General features: G+C 32.9%; 3 protein-coding genes across 6 annotated transcripts; 1 reads left to right on the top strand and 2 right to left on the bottom strand.

Moving 5' to 3' along the window:
• Positions 1-21: 21 nt before the first annotated feature.
• Positions 22-1830, bottom strand: MYB86 (myb domain protein 86). Its single transcript, XM_012233418.4, has 3 exons — positions 1483-1830; positions 1271-1400; positions 22-1147 (listed from the first exon to the last, which is right to left on the bottom strand). The coding sequence occupies exons 1-3, from the start codon at positions 1613-1615 to the stop codon at positions 226-228; spliced, it is 1185 nt and encodes a 394-aa protein (XP_012088808.1). The 5' UTR covers positions 1616-1830; the 3' UTR covers positions 22-225.
• Positions 1831-10436: 8606 nt separating this feature from the next.
• On the top strand, positions 10437-14449 carry LOC105647367 (uncharacterized). Its single transcript, XM_012233419.4, has 2 exons — positions 10437-10849; positions 11560-14449. The coding sequence occupies exons 1-2, from the start codon at positions 10787-10789 to the stop codon at positions 14149-14151; spliced, it is 2655 nt and encodes an 884-aa protein (XP_012088809.1). The 5' UTR covers positions 10437-10786; the 3' UTR covers positions 14152-14449.
• A 661-nt stretch (positions 14450-15110) lies between these two features.
• On the bottom strand, positions 15111-20101 carry PIF3 (phytochrome interacting factor 3). 4 transcript variants are annotated; one of them, XM_012233421.4, is made up of 8 exons: positions 19107-20098; positions 17757-18984; positions 17558-17662; positions 17384-17449; positions 16995-17054; positions 16385-16894; positions 15559-15691; positions 15111-15463 (listed from the first exon to the last, which is right to left on the bottom strand). In XM_012233421.4, exons 1-8 carry the CDS (start codon positions 19199-19201, stop codon positions 15450-15452), a joined length of 2211 nt encoding a protein of 736 aa, XP_012088811.1. In that variant the 5' UTR covers positions 19202-20098; the 3' UTR covers positions 15111-15449. The 4 variants fall into 4 exon arrangements, 2 of the variants coding, with proteins under 2 accessions (XP_012088811.1, XP_012088810.1); XM_012233420.4 differs by having other exon boundaries at positions 16989-17054; positions 19107-20097; XR_005178182.2 differs by having other exon boundaries at positions 15448-15463; positions 15559-15993; positions 16989-17054; positions 19107-20101.
• Between the last annotated feature and the right edge of the window lie 1199 nt (positions 20102-21300).

Below are 21300 nucleotides of genomic sequence, written 5' to 3'. Positions count from 1 at the left end.
AAACATAATAAGCAACTCAAATTGGTTCAAATCACAAATATTTAACTAACAAAAGCTGAAAAATTTTTGTATCAGACAACATTTACAAATTGAAAAGAAAATCTATAGCACACACCTTTTCTTTTTATCCAAACCCATCTCAAACTGAAAAAGAAAAAAGAAGAAAAAGAACTTCATCTATAATTTGAATTAGAACTCTGCACATGTTAATAAAACACAACCAACCTAAAGTGTTTGTCCAAAAGCCACAGCAAGTCTCTGCAGATCCTTATTAGTGTAAATATCACACGGCTGGGAAGCTTGTTGATGATGATAACTAGTAGTTGATGAAGCTTCAGTTATGAAGTTTGTTTCTGGTTTAACTTCACTGTACAAAGTCTGGTTGTTGTTCTGTACTGAACCTCCAAGAAGAAATGGCGTAGTACTAGTCAAATATTCAGACCATTTGATATCTTCTTCATCTGATTTTCCACAATCTGTAAGCCCCCAAGAAAAAGTATTGCTTTCAAAGAAGTTTGTATTGTTTTGCAGTTCAATACTGCTACTGCTCCCATTACTACAGCTACTGCCATTGTTACTGAAGCTACTAGCTTCCCAATTATCAGAAGGAAGACTAACAGAAGGCTTTACCCGAATCGGTGTTTGAAACATGGATGGAGGAATTATTGTTGATGAGTTGAAATCAGAAATCATATCAGAAGAGGAAGAATTCGGATTGAAGCAGATATTATTAGGCCTGTAATTTAACTTTTGAAAAGGAAAATAGCCTACAAAAGATGGTCTGCAAGTAGTATTATTAGTAGAGGTTTCATGAGAAGAAGTAGCATATCTATCTATGAAGAATTCTTGAGTTGGTGGTGTTAAGTTGCTGCTACTGTCATTATTATTATTGGAAGTGATTTTGGAACTAGAAGAGATGCTAGATGGTTTTGAATTTGCTGCAGGTTCAATAAGGTTGAGTTCATTATTGTTTTTGATGTTTGAGGTTTGCTTTTCTTTATTATGATCATTCTCGACCTCAGATAAGGGTTTATGAGTATTTGGGTCAATGCCTCTTTGTCTCAGCTTCTTTTTAATGCAAGAATTCCACAAATTCTTTATCTCATTATCGGTCCGACCTGGTAACTGTGCTGCAATCTGAGACCATCTGATAAAGAAGCAATATATATAATTAACTATGCAAACCCATTAAAGATAATTTGCTAATTCTTGAGTTGAATATATAAAGTTAGAAACTTTATTGAAAAAAAAAAAAAAAAAAAAAAAAAACCTATTTCCAAGAACTGCATGAAGATCAATAATCAAATTCTCTTCTTGTTGGGAGAATGCTCCTCTCTTCAAATCAGGCCTTAAGTAGTTAATCCACCTTAATCTGCAACTTTTGCCACATCTTTGCAAGCCTGCAAAAAAGAATTAAATTTTTATGCATTATGATTGTTTGAAAGGAAAGACTTAAAAGAAAGAAATTAGGGTAGTAATTACCTGCCAGTTTAGGGACAGAGCTCCAACAGCCATGGCCATGCTTAGTAATATAATTGAGTAGCTTCTCATCTTCTTCAGGGGACCATAACCCTTTCCTTAACTTCTGCTTGTAACAGCAAGAATGTCTACCCATGTGGAAGCAATGCTGGCAAGAGATAATTTAACAAAAAAAGGGAAAAAGAAAAGTTTGAAAGTGGCCAAGTCTTTGTGTCAGCAGCAGAAGAACAGTAAAGGGTTTGAAATGGATTTCTTGGAAGTGTTGAGAGAGAGAGAAAATGAAATGGCAGACTGGTTGGGAATCTAATTAATAGGAGAGACCTCAAGGAGAAAAGTCACATTCAAGAGGTTGATTGAAGATTGTTAATTTAAATTTATATATATAACACGATTTATCATTAATTTCCTTTTCCTCTGTTTTTCAGTCATTGGATGGTCCATGTCAGCAACTAGGACCATCCTTTATTAAAAAAATAGGTGGGCTCCAATCATCCATCCCCATCCATGGACGGTTCTGATGAGATGATGGGGTTTTCCAATAATTTTTGACTTGCACATATCCATCAAAATATGAGAATTTATGACTTAGGTACTGCTTTGTGGGGGCTGCTATTGGCAGATATTTCATGAACTTTGTAAAATTGTTAGTAAAAAGCTTATTGTGACGTAGAGATGAGAAGCCAACATCAGACAAATATAACAATCAAAAAATATATTTTTTCTTTTTCTTTTATTTCTTTTAAGTTGGTATTAAGTTTTAAGCAATACCCTTTTTTTAACCAAGTCTACTCTAAGATTCCTAATTCAAAATCAGTCATAAACATTCAAAATGGAATAATTTTTGGGATATAAGTAATACCCATTATTAGTTAATTTCAGCAATTGTAGTATAGAGCAATAAATTGATGATAGAAGCAGCTTCTATATGTATATTAACTCTTGGAATCTTGTTTGTTTATCAAGAAAATTTGTATTCAATTTTCTCTTTTTAATTATCTTTCTTGACTCACTAGCTTCTGAAGCTAAATGTACCTTTCAGCTAATATTTCATCCTTCTCTTCTTTCTGCTTTTTGGGTATTTTTCCAATTTCAAGATGGTTTTTGCAAGGTTTCATAATTAAGCAGGAGAACAAATCATTTTAAAAATATTATAAAATTAAGACTATTTCCTTTTTTCTTTCAAGTCGTCTTATTTTTAGATATAGAGTTTCATCACCAAAATTTTTCAATTTCTAAATAAAAAAATATATTTATTTTCTTCTTCCTCACTTAAATAATTAATTATTATGGGTATGAAATCAATCTCGTTTTAGGATACTGTAAATATTTTTTCATGAATTGAACCCTAATTTTACAAATATTATTTTCCGAATTAATTTATACTATATGGGTTGTTATTTGTGTACGAGGGTGAAGCAAAAAAACAAAATAAGGAAGTAAAATGAAACAATTCTGAATATATAAATAGGACAATCAACAATGGCAATAATGTAGTTGGCCTCCATATCCTATATTTCTCTGAATGAAGACAAAATTAGATGAATTATTATAAGTTGCTGCCATACTCAATATGACATTATTTAATTGTAAAACGCCATATCTAAAATAGCTTGATTTTCTTAAGGATATGAATTAATTTCACACTATTCCCTGCCATTTTCACCATTCTTAATTTGTCTGGAAAGACAAAGACCATAAGGAAATAGCTCTGCTTTTATATTAAATTTTTCTTATTTGCTTCCGGCATATATATAATCAGTTGTAGTCTGTTTGGTATTCTCATTAGTGTGAAGTCTCAAATTCGAATCCTCTTGACCACAAGAATTTTTACCAATTTGGTGAATCAAGAGGAAAGTTATCTCCTGTTGTGTGTAGTCCATATCGTGTTATTTCGGTTCATTGGACCTTCTTATATATATATATATATATATATATATATATATATATATAAAGAGGAGGCAAGTTCATTGGATGTATATCAAGTCTAATCTACTACAATATACATCAAATAAAGCAGAAAAGGCCAAGAAAAAGACAAGTGTATATGGCAGAAATAATGTTGATTAAGACGAGAGAAATCAAGAAATTAGATGATTTCTTTCATTACATGTATCATTATATATCTCCAGAGCAGTTTTTATATATGTATGTTAATCATTTTAGTGTGTGTATGGAAGACAATATAATCTTTTTCAGGGAAAGACATGCATGTGGTCTTAAGGAGAAAACAATTAGGTTAGATGATAATAATAAGCTTATTTTTTTATTAATTGACGGTTAAATCAACGGAATTAGACTGCACTTTCATATAAACTTTGTTTGTAAAATCAGGACTCAAAACATGTTAATAGTGATTTACCAGAATATTATTATATCTTCGACTTGACGGTAAAACACAAATGCAAATTAAAAAGAAAAAAAAAATCGAGAGTGGCATCATTTATGAAATTAATAATTTTTATAATTTTTTAACATTGGTCAATTATTGATCACAAACAAACTTAATTCATTTTAATTAGTTTTCTTAAACACGTTGATGAGTTTGGAAAGAATACAAATAATGTTAGAGTTAACAAAATAATCTTTATTATTATTATTATTATTAATTAAAAGAAAAGGAATATAATTAAAATATAAAAAATTTAGATAGCTAGCCTGTCTTCTGCTTGTTCTTACATTATGAAGCTTCTCTGGACCTCTGGCAATGTCCTAATTCAGACATCCAATAGGATAATTAATCATTGAAGAAAACATAATAATAATAATAAAAAAATTAAATAATAAAAGATGCTTGTAATCTCCAATCCATGCCTCATTATGCACTCGTACGCTTATCTTTTAGTGTAATATGAGCTGTTCATTTGAAGTCAACTTTGCCTAATTACTTCAATTTGTTTTCTCTTTTTCTGTCTTTTCCAATCTTTTATTGCTACTTTTTAACATTTCATGAAAAATATATATTTTATTATTATTATTATTATTATTTGATTTCTCAATAAAAATAATTTCTTGCTTCACTTTTAGGTAATGAATCAATGTCTTAGAATCATTAAAACATTAACATTTCCTATATATATATAAAAATTCAACTCCTTCACCTTGAGGAGGCTTATAACGGTTCTAGTTATCATAATTTTGATTAAAGAAAATTAATAAACCATTTATTTTTTAATTTTTTTCATAATTTAATGCATAATACTTTCGTTTGGAATTTTACGTTTCTTTAAAACAATCATTAAATTCAAATTTGTCTAAGATATAATAAATTATTGATTAAATTGACTATATTATCTTTAATTTAATATTAATTCTCTAAGAAAACTAATGAATTGAAGTAATAATTATTAGTCATATATAAAAGGCAAATATGAAAAAAAAAAGATTTATTACTCTTTGGAGCCATAAATATGATAAGTATTTTAGAAAAAACTATTTTCTCAAATGTGACAAGTATTATCAAACGGATGTAGTAAATCATTTTGGATATTCTAAGGAGTAATAAATTTAGTGTTACTTTTATTTATATTAGATAAAATAACTATACATTAGTTTGAGATAAAGGGTAATATGATCAAATTATCTTTAGTTTTATTATGAACTAGGATAATTAATTATTTCCGTAATCTCTGTATAAAAATCTTAACAACTTATATTTAAAACAAACATACATAAAAACACATATAACCTGAAGATATATATACCTGACTTGACGATAGATTCAATTTAGAATCTCTTCTCCTGTACTTTGAAACGTACCATTTTTACAAATTGATGTCAACTTAAATGTTAAATATTTTTTACAAAAAGTTAAAAAAAAAAAATTCAAATTTTTTTTGAAAGGTAATCATGAGAACGGATATAGATTGAAACCTCAAGTAATGGTATTTTTAACCTTAAAGATAACTAAAGCGACTATTTACTTTCTCAAATGAACTCTATTTATAAATTAAGAATTCAAAATATAAGTATGATGGGAGTATTTATTTATATATAAAATAGAAAAAAATTTACAAATTCGATCCATTTAAATTTGAAATTTTGCATATATGATTAGAAGGGTGGTTGGGGTTATTTTTGAACCGGTGTAAATTTGTCGGTGGCCGACGGTCCAGCAACAAGTATAAGAAAGAAAAATAAATACAAGTATTAAACATGTTTATTAAATTACAGCCATACAATTTGTTAGCAAACCTTATCCAAAATAACCTCTAATTACAAAACATTGATGTGTACTTTGTCTGCTCACAGACAGTTTTGCAGGGTCGATTCAGATTCCTTTGAGGATTAATGAGGTTAAAAAAAAATTTAATCGATCGAGTTTAGTTTATCTGTGGCAAGAACACATTATTAAATAAGAACCACATAGAGAATGAAATGTGGGACTTCACTGATGACAGCAAACTATGTTTGTAGAGCCCATGCATCATAAATTATATTTGGATTATTTTAATATTATAAAAGAAGAAGATTGGAAATACCTTTTTTATCAAAGGAAAATGCCTTTTAGAGAGTTTCTGATAGAGTTATCTTTATGAGTCTTCTTAAGGTTGGCATTAATTACATTTTAAAAAAAAATTATATTTTTTATCCATAGCTAAGGCTGTGAATCCGGTATACGTAAATATTTTCCTAATATATATTCCAAAATTATAGTGACTATGCTATTAAATGATTTATTCGATGTTAATGGTTAGTAATTAGAACATATTCAAAATCGCAGCTAGCTTTAAAAAGTATTATTCTAAAAATGCGAAATAAAAAATGTGTGTCGAAGCTGAAAAACTTTTACATTCTGTAATCCCCTTCGAATCATAGAACATACATGATCTAAGTGCGTTTCTTTAGAGATCGAGCTTGTGTTTGTTATCATACTTACAGAAAATTGAGGTCGCTTATCACTCCAACTAACACTTTATTACTACAATCTGAATTGAATTAACACTTCTTAATTCTGAAAAAAAGAACATTATACTAAATATGTTTTTAGACGTTATTAAAATTTATTTTTGAAGTAAATTTCAGAAAGTCTAATGGATGTACAAAATGAATGTTGGTTTTCAATTTTATATTTTAATTTCTTTGTTTGAGTGAATCAAAGTTTAACATGAGTAACTTTGTGATGAAAACAAAATATTATTAGTAAGTAAGAGAAGAAAAGGTTCTTGAGTTGCTGCCAACTTTTTTAGGGTTTGTGTTGTGAAAAAAGAAGTCAATGTCATTAGATTACAAGTCTCATTGAACTTGAACCTATACTAATTAAGTTGAAGAAGGCATCAAGTGGAAAAAATTTGAATTAAGAATTCATAATTCAAAACAAGTGTGAATCATAATTACAAATTTGTAAGACAAAGAAACATAATTAGGAAAGCATAATGGCCTACTTAACTATATAGCTTGATGGGAAATATTTGAATTGAAATTCATGAACTTGAAAACATAACAATCAAATGGTCATTTGAAATAGAAAGGGGACACAATCCATATGCCCTTGAAAATAGATATAATGCCTTTTCTCTATTATCCTTAAAGGCATTTGTTCCTAAGTTGATTCTAAGACAGACAACTAATTGACAAGAAAGACCAATTGTTTCTCTTATTAAATAAATATTAGTGGTATCACACTCATACCTAAGCTTTTCTATATTATAATTAACTATTACTAATCTAGATCAGACTTCAGACTTCAGTTACGATTACAAATACAAATTATGTCACACCCCGACTCTAATCACCAGAGGAATTGTCCGCTTTGGCCACGGGATTGTGCCACGGCCTAATCCGGCCAACACATACACCCGCCAACACGGTTTTGTCCCGCAGGTAAAATGAGAAACTTTTCAAGAGGTCACCCATTCTAAGATTTCTGTTAAGCGAGCACGATTAACCCTGGAGTTCTTTTAATTCTCCAGCCATTCCACCAAAAGGCGCCTCTAATGATTAATTTCCTCCTTTTCGATATATGATTCGATTCATTCCTGTATCCCGCATTCCACTACCCTAGCTAGCCTGTCATCCTAGGATCGCTTTGCAGGGTCGGGATGTTACAAATTAAATCTCAAGTCAGTTGAAGAGACTATTAAAAAGCAAGAATGACATTTAAATGGTGATAAAATCATTAAAAAGCGGAAATATTTACTTAAATGGTAACATAAGTGGGGATTCAATCTTCCATGCTTTGATCATTTGATTAAAACTTTACTGGCGATCGTTCGATCTAATTTGAAAATACCTTGAAAAGTATAATTGATTAGCTTCCCCATTTTAATGTAATCCCTTTTTAAAAAAATTTTATGAAAGGAGGCAACTTTATTAGTAAGGATTGTGTTAATAGAAGTTGTAAGAAACATCTCACATTGGGTTGCCAAGAGAATGAGGATTGGAAAAAGAGGGGTCCTCCCTGAGATAACCTTAATGAACTATTATTATTATTATTATTATTATTATTATTGATTGGCCCATTAACAAACATAAGCACATGCATCTCTAATAAGTTTTCAGTTAACTCCTAACTAAACTTACTCAGCTTTTGTCTTGTCAAGCAACAAATGATGGCGACTCAAACATGAACCTCCTTATCATCACATTGCTTACTATAAATGGAAGCTTAATATCTCATTAACAATCATTATTTTGCTAATCAATATTGTTCATTCACCATTAATCTATATAACCCTCTATATAATATTAATTAGGGCATGTTTAGCAAAATTAACTATTTGATTAGCGTTTAGAGTAGTTTTTCATAAAATGTTAAAAGATAAACGTTAAAGGGATTAACCATTTATAAAACGCTACCTTAACCTTTAAAGCCAATTCAAATGGTATACTACCAACCATTATAAAAAAAAAAATTAAAATACGAAAAAATTACTTAAAAAGCTGTTGTTGAATGCAACCTTAATCTCTTGTTTTTACCTCTCTTGATTGTTTTTAATAAATTTTAACTAAAACTTTTAAAAGGGTTTTTTTTTTCTTTTTTTTTAATACAATTCTAATTGAATTTAAACTGAAATCCAATTTCAGAGTCGGTGAATCAAAATTTACTGATTTAAAAGAGTGTTTTTACAAAATATTTGCATGGAATAGTAATTTATAATTAATAAGTCTTTTTTTTAGTGAAGGCCCATATTATTATGGTGGAAATTGACTTTAATTAGAAGGCAACATGAATGATCAAAAGCTCTTAAGGGCCTTTAATCCCATCAATTATTAAAAAAGAAAGAGCTTTGTCTAGTTGAAATTGCCCTTACATATATGCAATAATGACATGTTTGCTTTTGCTATATAGTGGCAAATTATAGTCAACTTTCTAGCCACATTTACATCATTACTTGTTTACATTTTGGGAAGAGATTAAGCAAAAAAATAAAAAATCCAATGCTAGTAGACAAAATCAATGTAGGCAAGGACTCAAAAATGGAGTATTGAATTCTCAAAATGGAGTGATTGAGGAACTTTTGTGTAAAAACATACGATAGATCAAATCCCATATTGTAGATTTTTATTAAAGTTGTCTAATCTATAATACAAAAAGAAGAACATACAACAAAGTCTAGTACAATATTTATATGCAAGAAGGCAAAGATACATTATAGAAAAAAATACTTATCTGTTACACGGGGTCTATGGTCCCATATATAGATCAAACTAATATAAATATGAATCTTTTAAAACTTTTGTTCATACTTTGTCCTTTTTTTTTTCCTTAATATATGGTTAAAAATATTCTCGTTTCAATAAAAATTTATATTTTCACCGGTTTGATTTATGGATGAGGCCATAAACCCAGTCCGGACAAATCTATCTAGGTCCACCCATATCACCCTTTGGGCCAATCTTGATAAATTTCCTTTTGATCTCTTGCCTATTGGTCATGACATCCCTTTGATTTTCCTTTGAAGGGCCCATTTACCCTAATGGATTTTAGCAGTTGCCTATGTTTCTTAAGCATAAGTTTGTCATTTTAGGATCTCAAGGTATATTCAACTTGTTATGCAATTTCAATGATTACTCGATCAGTAGATTCAACAAATCCATTGAGATTTGGGCCATATTGTGAGTGAATAGCCCAAAAAGGTATCAACTGGGCCTGGATAAAGCGGGTCATGACGGTGCCGTTTTTAGATGATTTCTGAAAGCGTCTAACACATGGAAGTCTTAAAGAAATGACATCAACGGTCGGTAGCTTTGGCTTTTGGTGGACTGAAACGGTGTCGTTGGATGTGATGAACACGCTGGAATGATGTTTCGACTTCTCGACCGTTAAAAAGGCAGAAAAAGGAATAGAAAAAAAGGTGAATTACTATTTAGTCCTTGTAGATTGATAAAGTACATAAGCTACGATTTTTATTTTTCAAAAATTAATTAAATAGTTTCTATATTTTATTGTTAATAGTTCTTTCATTAAAATTTTGTTCATATTTTGATTAGCCAACTAAAATGATTAAATAGAATTTTTTATTTCGATTATGTCCATAAAAGAACGAAATAAAATTTTTATTGTTAAATTTTATCTAATAATTTAATCTAAGTATACAAAAATTGAATTTCTATTTATGAGGTTTATGATTGAAAATTTTGATGTTTCTATTGAATTTTTATTTATGAATTATGATTGAAAATACTTAAGATAAAACAAAATTCTTACGTTTGATTCGACAATGATATATAAAAAAAAATTCAGAATTTTGTTGGCAATAAAATTGAAATTCTATCATAATTCAATAAAAAAAATTAGCAAAAGAACCATTTAGTTACAAAAAAACAAAATAAAAAGATTATCTAATTAATTTTTAGAAAATAGGAAAATTTACTAAATTATAGAGAATTAAGGACTGAATAATAATTAAAAAAAAAAGGGAAAACTTTATGGTCCCCAATTGAAAAAACACCTTTGTCTGGTAGCCATTAGGAAATTGCAATTTCTCTCTCTCACTTTCTAATCATCCAACCAACCAACCCAAACCTATTCTTTATTGTCATCTTGCTTTGTTATTTAGATTATTTCTTAAAAAATAGAAAAAAAGAAGATTAATGGAATTCTAATCATCAAATTGAATTGATCATGTGATACAGTCTGTCAATCACTATTTTTATTTTGCTTTTCTTTGCTGTTCTTGTTATTTCTTTTTCTTTTTCTTTTATTTTTTTGTCAGTTGCCAACCATATTATCCTTTTTCTTTCCTCTTTTATCATATTATTAATTATTCTTTTCTCACTTAGAAAGAATCTCTCATCAACTTACTTTTCAAAGATCATACTCTCTCTCTCTCTCTCTCTCTCTCTGTATCTGCTTCTTTCAATCTTCATGGCTACTGAATCTGCAATTGCATCACTCCACTCTCCTCCTCCTACTACTGTTACTGATGAGGTATGTATTATGTACATGTATCATGTGTTTAAGTATGAAGAGATATCTACTAGTTAAATATAGTTCTAGTATTTATTTATTTGTTTAATTTTCATGTGTCTTTTAGTGATCAACTTTTTATGTGATCTTCTGGTGTTTGATGATCAAAACCCATCTGTGATTTTGTTTCTTGTTCATAGATTTTGAATTATGAGTTCTGATCAACACCCACTTGAAATATGCCACTCTAGTATCTTTGCAAGTGAATATGCTTTCTTCTTCTGCTTCACTGTATTGAATTTCATTGAGTTTGAAGCTTCTTTAAGATTTATCCACGGTAGTTGTAGATCATCATTTTCTTAGTATCTACTGTATCAAGTTTTGAATCATATCATATCTCCCAAACAAAGATTCTGTCTTGATGGCCGACACTGATGTCCTCCAGGTCATAATATCTGGCCTTTTTTTTGTATATTCTCACTTGGAACCAGAAACACGTGAAATGATTTCTTTCAGAAGCTTTTGTGTAAATGTTTTTGATCATCTTTAAACTAAAAATAAATGAAAGGGGAAAAATTCTGTATTTGAAATATATATTCAAATTCAAGCTAAAAATATATTGCAATTTGTTGGTATATATGATTGGTGATCCACCCAAAAAAACTCATTTCCACTTTCACTGACTTGTCTATTTGATTATTCAAAAGCTGATTATCTTTTGTTCATTGCAGCTAATTGAGACCAATGTGACTGAAGAAGTAAAGCCTATGGAACAAGAAACAGTTTCTTTAGCCAAGGAAGGTAAAGAAGAGAACTTCCCCAAAGCTGAAATACTGCCAAGTGAGGATAAGCTGTTAGGTAAATCAGAAGTAGAGGCAGAGGATAAAAAGACTGAACCCCTGGCAGTTGAGGTTAAGACCAGTGGTGCTTCCGTTGTGGATGCTGTGGTGGAAGATAAAATTGAGCCGATTGCCAATGCCATTAACAGCCAAGTAGTTGCACAACCACCTATAGAGTCAGTTGCCAAAGTAGAAGAGAAACCCGCGATAGACGTTGTAGAGGAAACGAAAGAGGAGCAACCTAAGGAAGTTGATGATCCGGAATCTTTGGTTGAATCTTCTGAGAAACCGAGAGAGGTATCAGAAGTTCTTCCTGCTAAAGAATCTGAAGCAATTGCTTTAAAAGATGTTGAAGATTTGCAAGCAGTGTCCAAGGAAGTAGATAAGCAAGAATCACATGTTCCAGAACCTGATGTGAAAGAAGGTGAGAAAACAGAATCAGTTGAAGAAATTGCGAAACAACAGGAGCCACCAGAGGATGTAGATGTCAAGGAATCACAAGTAGTTGTGAAGGATATTGAAGCTTCAGAACTAGTTTCCAAACAAATTGATGAACCAGAATCAGTAGCTCCTCAAGTAGAAGTGAAACCAGAGGAAGAAATTGGGAAACAACAGGAGCCAGCAGAAGTTGTAGATGACAAAGAATCACAAGTTATTGTGAAGGATATTGAAACTTCAGAACTAGTTTCCAAACAAATTGATGAACCGGAATCAGTGGCTCCTCAAGTAGAAGTGAAACCAGAGGAAGAAATTGGGAAACAACAGGAGCCACCAGAAGTTGTAGATGACAAAGAATCACAAGTTGTTGTGAGGGATATTGAAGCTTCAGAACTAGTTTCCAGACAAATCGATGAACCAGAACCAGTAGCTCATCAAGTAGAAGTACAACCAAAGGAAGAAATTGGGAAACAACAGGAGCCACCAGAAGTTGCAGATGTCAAAGAATCACAAGTTGTTGTGGAGGATATTGAAGCTTCAGAATTAGTTTCCAAACAAATTGATGAACCAGAATTAGTAGTTCCTCAAGTAGAAGTGAAACCAGGGGAACAATCTCAAGTTGCCAAAGAAGTGGAAATAGTCGAGCCACTTGAAGCCATTGAGAAACAACAGGAGCCACCAGAGGTTGTTCGTGTTAAAGAATCAGAAAAGTTGTCGGTAGAAGATATTGAAGAGTCAGCAGTGTCCAAAGACGTAGAAAAACCACAAGCACTAGTTCCTCAAGATGAGGTGAAACCGTCCATAGTAATCAAAGAAGTTGAAAAACCAGCATTGCTAGAAAGTAAAGCTGATGTGAAGCCAGAGCTTGAATCTCAAGTGCCCAAAGATGTAGAAAAACTAGAATCATTAGTTCCTGAGGTTGCAGTGAAACTAGAAGAACAATCATCGGTAACTAAAGAAGATGGTAAATCAGAAATCCTACAAGTTGAACCTGATGTGAAAGAAAAGGTAGACACTCAAGCGTCTAAGGACACAGAAAAATCACAACCAGAATCCGTAGCTCCTCAAGCTGTGGAGGAACCGGAGGAACAACATACAGTTATCAAAGAAGATGAAAAACCAGAATTCATTGACTCGAAACCAAAGATAGAATCTGCAGTCCCTGAAAAAGTTGAAAATCAACCAGCAGAAGAAAAAACAGAATTAGTTGAACTAAAACCCGAGGGAAAAACTGAAATTGCTGGACAAGTTGAGCCTAAGGGAAGTATCAATGGTGAAACTGTGATCACTGAAGGAACATCGGCTGATAAAGTTGACGACACCACATCCTTCAAAGAAGAGAAACCTATTTCAGTTTCTGAACAAGTTGTTTTGGCTAAACAGGAGGTTGAAACTGATAGTAAGAAAAGCAAAGTAGAATCTTCTCTACCAGATGTTGCAGAAAAGACTGGTGTGGAAGATGGAGATAAGGGAAGTAATGGGACTGTTGTGGTTGAATCACCATCAAAAGAAGCAGAGGTGGAAATAAAAAAGAGTGGAGAAGACAAACAAGAAAAGACTATAAAAGCTGAAGGTGAGAATGTACAAGAAGTAGCTCAGCCAATCAATGTGGATCATATTAAGGAAGTTGTTTCAAATGTTCAAGTTACTGAAAGATCATTTGTAGAAGACAAGAAAGAAGAGAGCACAAGAGAGGAGACATTGGCTTTAGTTGAAACCAGCAAAGATGTGGAGGAAAAGCTGGATGAAGCCACTCCAGCTGTTACTGAACCAGATAAAGAATCCCAAGTGAAGGAAGAAGAAAGTGCAAAAACGGGTGAAGATAAGTTGGAGAAAGAAAATGTCAAGGAGATATCAAAATCTGATGCAGAAACAGCCCAGGACCTGCCAAAACAAGTTAAAGCGAAGCCTACACAAAAGCAATCAAATAATATTTTGACAAAGGTGAAACAGTCACTCGTGAAGGCGAAGAAGGCTATCATTGGAAAATCTCCAAGTTCAAAAACCCTCTCCTCTGACACCAAGGATGATGTTAGAGTCAAATAATCGAAAAGGAAACTAAAACTTTGCATGAACATACAAGGTTGTGGAATTTGTGTTGTGATATACAGAATTTTAGTCGTGTGTAAAAGTTTTTTGTTTTTTTACCCTATTCTTTTCAGTTGTATGTATTTGTTGGTGTGCTGGTGGTTGTCTGTTGTTAGTGATGACGGTTGGTATAGGTATAGAAAAACTTTTCCAGTTTTGAAGATTGATTTGTAGATACATATTACAGTTGCCACTGTTACTCTCCGATAACATTTATGTACTCATTACTTGTTAATAATATTATTGTTGTATTTTATGAGGTTGTTATGATTCATTAATGTTTTCATTGAGATGAGATGTCATGACTTGTGGATGAGACTTGTCCAGAGAATGGACCTTAGTAAAAGAGCTTATCAGTATTCTGGACAACTTATGATATTTGGATGGTACAATATAAACAACATTAAACTTCATGCTTGCAGTCTCCCGCTCTTTTAATGATGTCCACTATGAAACATCTGCATGAAAAAACTTGATGCAAGGGGAGCATCACTATTACATGATCTAGAGTTGATTTCATCTTTGCGTTTTTGCCAAAGACACTACTCTTTTCATGTATGGCAACAGTTGTGGATGAAGTAGATGAACCTGTTGATGTTGTATGGACGATGTTTGAGCCAGAAATTTATGAAGGAAGATATATTCATACATAATTCATGAGATTTCAGTTCGTTCAATGTTTTCATCAAACATCAAATGCATTTGACAGACTCAAATTTGATATATGATACTAAAGACGATCCAATAGGATAAACATATTCTGGAGATATAATCAGAACATGTAATCTCAAATTTTAAGAAAGATACCTAACACATTGTCCCCCTTCCCTCTCCTTCTTTCCCTCTTTAGATAATGATTTTGTGACCACACCACATTACATCATGATGGAAAACACAGAGAGAAAGATGTGCGCAAATTATATTGCCAAGAGTCTATCTTTTCATTAATTCAAAGAATTTGTAATGAAAGGTCTACAAAAGAACACTAAAAAAATATATTTCTGATATGTAAGTAAATGTACAAAAGCAAGAAAAGGCTAAAGCTCCTCAACGTACCAAAATCTTTGCAAATTATCAGTATAACTGCACGGTGCTGAAACTAGAATGAAAATGATCATGAATAACATTCAACTTCATTTGTTGCCCTGCTGCCTTTTTCTGCATACTCGTATAGATTCACCATGAAGAAGGGAAAGGCTTGACCTTTACGGGAAGGATGATTGATTTGCTTTTAATGACAAGGATCAGAAAACCTGTCAGTCACAACCAGCTGCACATATAAAAACAAACAAAAGTCTCATACCCCTTTCAAGCCACATTAAATAACCTCATATCAAATTGCAAGACGGTTGCAAATGAACTCACCAGCAGCTCTGCCAGGCACATTGTCATTCGCATTTGCTGACTTCAGAGCTCTTCCACCATCAGTAACTTCAGAGGATGGACCACTGTTTTGCACCAAAGCAGGCTGTTCAATACGATCATTTGTCACTTGGCACTGGCATTACAAAGAAGGAAACTTCTCTTAGAGTCAGGCACACTGATGAACAAGACAAGCAGGCAACATAATTCCACATAAGGTTCGTCCTTGACCCTTTGATGTTTAGCATCATACTACTACATGAGGATTGCTTCTCCAACTTCAGATTTCTTCAGACAAATGTGATCTCACATGGTTTTTACTTGCCAATAGAAAATTATACACAACCGTTATACAGAACTTTGAAAAATGAACAAAACAATTGGCTGCTAACAGAAGAAAGGCTGTTGATTTTTCATTAAATTTTCCACAAGCACCTCCTTCAAGAGGCAAACACAAATAAGAAAAAGTCAGGATGAGCAGAAAATTCAAGCACGGTGCAAACTAAATTGATCAATTTAAATGAAACAGAGATTCTATACACTGAAAACTTAATGATCAAAACTTGATTAGATCATCTCTTGGCATCTTCTTCCGTCCAAGACTACAATTTCCCTTACTGCAACATTCTGACATTCATATGACAATTTTAGGTTGTATTTTGTATGTGCAAGTTTTCTTTCTCAAACATAAAGGAGAGATGTTGAGATGCTATTTTCTGGGAGAGGACACATGTCACTCCTTTCTATAAAAGCATAATCTGGTTTAGACATATTTAAGGCATCAATTTTCTAGTCATAGAAAATGGAACTTCATGATGAATTCACAAACCTGTCTAGACGTCTGATTCATTGAGATATTGGCACCACAGTTTTGCATTGTTCGTGAGTTGACATTTTGAATTGAATCCTTTGAACCAGAGACTGGGGCTGAATCCAAATTATTCATGGGACCTGCCACCCCACCAGCATTCATTCCCATGGTAGTTTTTAGAAGAGATCCTCCTGACATTGGCATTAAGGGTGCACAAGGATATGGCATTGGATGTCCTTGACTAGAAAGTCCAAATATTGGAAGATTAGATCCACTCATCCCATGCAAAGCACTAGGACCCGATATTGGCGGACTAGGAAAATGTGCTCCATGCATAGGAGGCATCTGAATCATAGAGCAGCCAGAAGATCCAACGATCATATCAGGCATACCCATCCCAAAACCCATTCCCATCCCCATTCCAACTCCCATAGGTGAGAATTGAGCCATATGGGGAGCATGCATGTGAGGCATCCCTGGGGGTAACATCATTGATGGCATATATAAACCAGCTCCCATTGACATAATCTGCATAAAAAGTTGATAAAATAATCCAACCTAATCAGTTAATTATCAAATTCCTGTAACATAAAACAAAGACATGAAGGCATGGAAAAATTACCTGTACCTGAAGCTGAAGTGTCTTTAAATACTCAATAGCCTCATCGAGCATTGAAGCTTTGTCCACCTTGTAATGTGAGAAAAATGTTAGTCAACGAAAGCAAAATTGAAAAAGAATATCCAGTCTTAATTACTTGACTCTATTCAATGTCCATAGACTTTCGAGAATAGCAGGAAGAAGTTCATCTCAATTATGCAAACCAAGGAGGCATAAAAATCTAAACTTTGAACACATATACTTGAGTTCTCAGTTCTAAATTTCAACAAACGCAGGTAAGCTTCATTAAGTTGATTCCACTTTGACTAGGCTAAGCTTTTGTATAGGTTTAAATCTTTAATACATATCAGAGTATCATGGAGAAAGCTCAACAAGAAATATAAATTCAGATATTCAACCTTGTTGCAGTTTGGTATGAGTTCCTGTAGGGCTCGCATCTTCTCGTTGATCCTATCTCTTCGCCTCTGTTTGTTGAAGTTCAAGACAACCAATCAAGATCTTGTAATTCAAAACTCTGAGTGCAATACCAGAATAAGGAAATACATTTTCTTAATGTGTACAGTTCCACTCACCCTTTCAGACAAATTATGTACTTCTGCTGCTCGGCTTCTCTTGGAGCCAGTACTCCCTCGAGCAGGAGCTGCTCTTTTTGCACCTACTGATTCCTCTTCAACATCCTGCAATTGATTGATTTTCTTAATATGTAGGAACATGAGATAATAGTACGAAGAGCAAAAAATAGAAAATATGTGAAAACTATATTAATCTTACTTCACTAGGGCCTTCAGACTCCTCTATTTCCTGGTATTTTCTCTTCAAATCCTGTGTTGGTTCTTCTGAAACTCTCTCCACACTATTGCCTGAGCAAACAGAAGAAGAAGCAACTACGGGCTCTGCATTTTTTCCACTATCTGCCAATCCTCTAATTGCACTTTCAGCGATTTGACAATGACTTCTATCATTTTTAGAGTCATCTTCTTGGTCCAAAGCCTCAGGCTGCTTTGCAGGAAGGAGTTCCTCAGTAGGCTTATGGTTCAACGGTTTAGCATCAACCTTGGATGACACCATGATAGGCTGGGACTGGGAGCTCAAATCCTTTGGTAAACCACCAAATGTATCAACGCATGTGGGCTCAACAGGATTGCTATTGCTTGTATCAGAGCCCTTATCCTTACCTCCCATTGTTTCTATGTTTGAAATTCCTGAACCAGCCCTTGTGCCAATATTATGAAGGTTAGCTTTAACAAGAGAAGCAGGTCTTGAGAAATGTGAGAAATTCATTAAACTGGAGTTAGTAGAAGACAACACTGGACTTGACTTCTGCGCTTCTGTGCTAGGAAAACCACCTCTTGAAGATGGACCTCGTATTGAATTCCCAGAAGCTGGATGACGAGTTAGATTGTTTATATTCTCACCATTATTAACTGAAAATCTGGATCTAAAATATGGGAACGATGTTTGGCATTGCTGCGACGGTGATGGATACAAGTGACTAGAACTAGTTCTAGGCCCAGCACTAGCAGCATCAGCATGCTCTGTTGAAGAAACTTTTGGCATGTGAGCTTGCTCTATACTTGAAACATTATGTACAGAAACAGTAGGAGAGTCCCTTATCGATTGGTTACCACTATTTCTCTTATCCAACGATGGGTAATGATTCTGACAGTTTTCATTTACAGTAACTCCAGATAATTCAGTCAAAAACTCAGAACAATAATCGTGTTGCAGAGGATCATCAATCGGATAATTCAACCATGGTACCATGTCATCATCTTGATTCGAACCCAATTCAACAGACGGCATAGACATCGGAACTTCACCTAGTACAGAACCCATGGACCCAAATCGTCCCATTTTATTGTTGCTGCCATTACCTATATCTTTATCTCTAATCTTTGAGGTTTGAGATAGTAAGCCGTTAGAAATTTGGTTCTTTCTACCTTTACTGGACTGAACTTGACCATTTTCCCATACTAGCTCAAGAAAATCATTCTCAGGTCTGCATTTAGAACATGAAATAGAAAAAAGAGTTAACGAAAGCAGAGGAGAAAATCAAAATAAATTAAAGGTATGGAACTATACCAAATAGAAAGAGCTGAAAAGTTGAGAAATCGAACTTACGCAGAAGAAAGATCAGTTAAGTAAGTGGGATTCTTCTCCTGAGAAGAATCAAACTTTCCTTTAGCCAATCGATATACTAGTTCAGACAAAGGCATGGTGAATGGTTGGCACCACTTTTCTTATTCAGAAATACCCCAAATTCAATCGTTTAGCCATTATTGGTACCTTCCAAACGCTAGACTTTTAACTCATAGCACAAGTTCAAAGAACCCAAAAACATATATGGAGCCAATAAGTTTTCAAGACATAAAAGCTTGACAAAAACCCCACTATAAGACAATCCCAGTTAGTAACAAAAGAAAAGGGAAGGTACTTCTTTTACAGTTACACAATTTACAGAACATAATCTATCTTTTAATACAGCAGTCCTTATCAGTAATCAGTGAGATATATATATATATATATATATATATATATATATATATATATAAATATTAAAGCTATAATTAAATATAAAGTACCAGTCAAACCTATTCTTTAATGGCTCCCAAAGATCCCCTATAGAAAAACTTCCAAATTAAGCTACTTTAAGTTTAAAAAATTGCAAGAAAACGGATCCTTTTGGCTTATCTAATCATTAAACTTAAAACTCAGAAACCCAGATCGAATTTTCTAAAACTGACGAACTGCAATGAACAAACCCCATCAACAGTTCACTTGAATAACAACTCAAAATCCTCACCACCACCCAGTGATCAACCAATAAAATCAACTGAGAAGGAAGAGAAATTTGAGAAAATCCGAGCTCCTCGAACAAGCAAAAGAACGCTAATCCAAATGCATTAAAAATATGAAAACTTAGTTGTAAATCATAATAGAAGTTACCAAAAGTGTGATCTTTAAAGCTCCTAACTGAGCTCGAAGAAAGAGAACTCAAGTTTTCGAGAGAGAGAGAGAGAGAGAGAGAGAGAGAGAGAGAGAAGAGCCAAGTGGACGCAGGAGACGGCGAAAGGCTAGCAGAATTGCAGGGGACCAAGACACAATATACAAACCACAAGCTCTAACCCATTTTTGTTGCTTTAGCCACGCTGTTACCATGGTTTTGTCTTGTCCTCTTTCTTTTCTTTTCTTTTTTCTCATTTTTGTTTTTTTTAAATTTATTTTGGTAGTATATGATTTAAATATGGACCCACCTAGAGTTACTAGTGTGGGCCATCGCAGCCATTATTATTCTAATTCAACCATTACTTGCAATTCTTTTCTTCTCCACTATGCAACATGTTTCAATATTGTCAGCTGAACCAAACTTCCATTCACCGTTCTTTTGAATTTATGCTCATTCTTCCTAGCTAAACTTCCATTTATCCTAATATTTAAGATATAAATTTGTTGTAGTCCCACGTTATATTTAACTAAAACCCTCTAAAATTGCAGATAAGATTCGCTTGAAAATGTAATTCATTTATATTAGTCAAATTCACCGCCGGTTAATATTTATTGTTACATGTCTTTTTTTTTATGATTAGTTTCGATTGTAGTAAGCTAATACCTAGAATATATTATATTTTATCATTAGGTATTGAAGTTAACTATATAAATTTGTATTTTTTAAGGTTTGCATATATGGGAGCCAGCTAGTATGGATGGGGAGGAAGTGTTAAATAGTGTAGTTGGGTAGTTCTTCTCATTAGGTGGGTAATAGTGTCTCTATGCCACCAATTTGAATAGAACATATTATCCTCTATTGGCATTATAAGGTATCCTACAATATTGGTTGTGGGTTGTGTAGATATGGGCTCTTATGCTTGCTTTCATAATGTAAAAACAAACAATATGTTGGAAGGGTACTATAGACTTTTTAATTTGTTGCTTTCACAATTATAACAAGGTTTGAAATTTTTGTTTTAGGGGAGTAATAAAGCCATTGACTTGGTCATCTATAGCTAGGCTTTTAAAATAATCTTCTTGCCCTTCATTTTGGGAGAGACTTTTTATGCTTTGCAAGTGGTGTGTGAATGGGATATGATAAATATATTATATTATAGTACATATTTATATTGACATTGCAATAATTTAATTTAGAGAGATAGGCATTGTTTTTCCTTTTGCCATCCATTTGAAATTGTGACAATATGTCACCAAATGAATAATTGAAATCTAATGAAAAGACAAAGCCTAGCTAATTAGTCCACAATTAAAATATTGTATGATAAAGTTGCACTATGAATCATCTAAAGTTGATATCACTCATTAA

Source organism: Jatropha curcas, chromosome 2 (assembly GCF_041381405.1).
Source record: "Jatropha curcas cultivar XTBG-Jc1 chromosome 2, XTBG_Jcur_1.0, whole genome shotgun sequence".
NCBI lineage: Eukaryota > Viridiplantae > Streptophyta > Magnoliopsida > Malpighiales > Euphorbiaceae > Jatropha > Jatropha curcas.
This window is presented reverse-complemented; position numbering and strand designations above follow the sequence as displayed.

Coding starts and splice junctions, on each gene's coding strand:
- LOC105647367 (XM_012233419.4), top strand. CDS start 10,787: ATGGCTACTGAATCTGCAATTGCATCACTCCACTCTCCTCCTCCTACT. Junction 10,850..11,559: donor CTACTACTGTTACTGATGAG/GTATGTATTATG, acceptor TGTTCATTGCAG/CTAATTGAGACCAATGTGAC.
- MYB86 (XM_012233418.4), bottom strand. CDS start 1,615: ATGGGTAGACATTCTTGCTGTTACAAGCAGAAGTTAAGGAAAGGGTTA. Junction 1,401..1,482: donor CTCTGTCCCTAAACTGGCAG/GTAATTACTACC, acceptor TCTTTTTTGCAG/GCTTGCAAAGATGTGGCAAA. Junction 1,148..1,270: donor CATGCAGTTCTTGGAAATAG/GTTTTTTTTTTT, acceptor CTTCTTTATCAG/ATGGTCTCAGATTGCAGCAC.
- PIF3 (XM_012233420.4), bottom strand. CDS start 19,201: ATGCCTTTGTCTGAACTAGTATATCGATTGGCTAAAGGAAAGTTTGAT. Junction 17,663..17,756: donor AGTCTGAAGGCCCTAGTGAA/GTAAGATTAATA, acceptor AATCAATTGCAG/GATGTTGAAGAGGAATCAGT. Junction 15,692..16,384: donor TGAATCAGACGTCTAGACAG/GTTTGTGAATTC, acceptor TTGTAATGCCAG/TGCCAAGTGACAAATGATCG.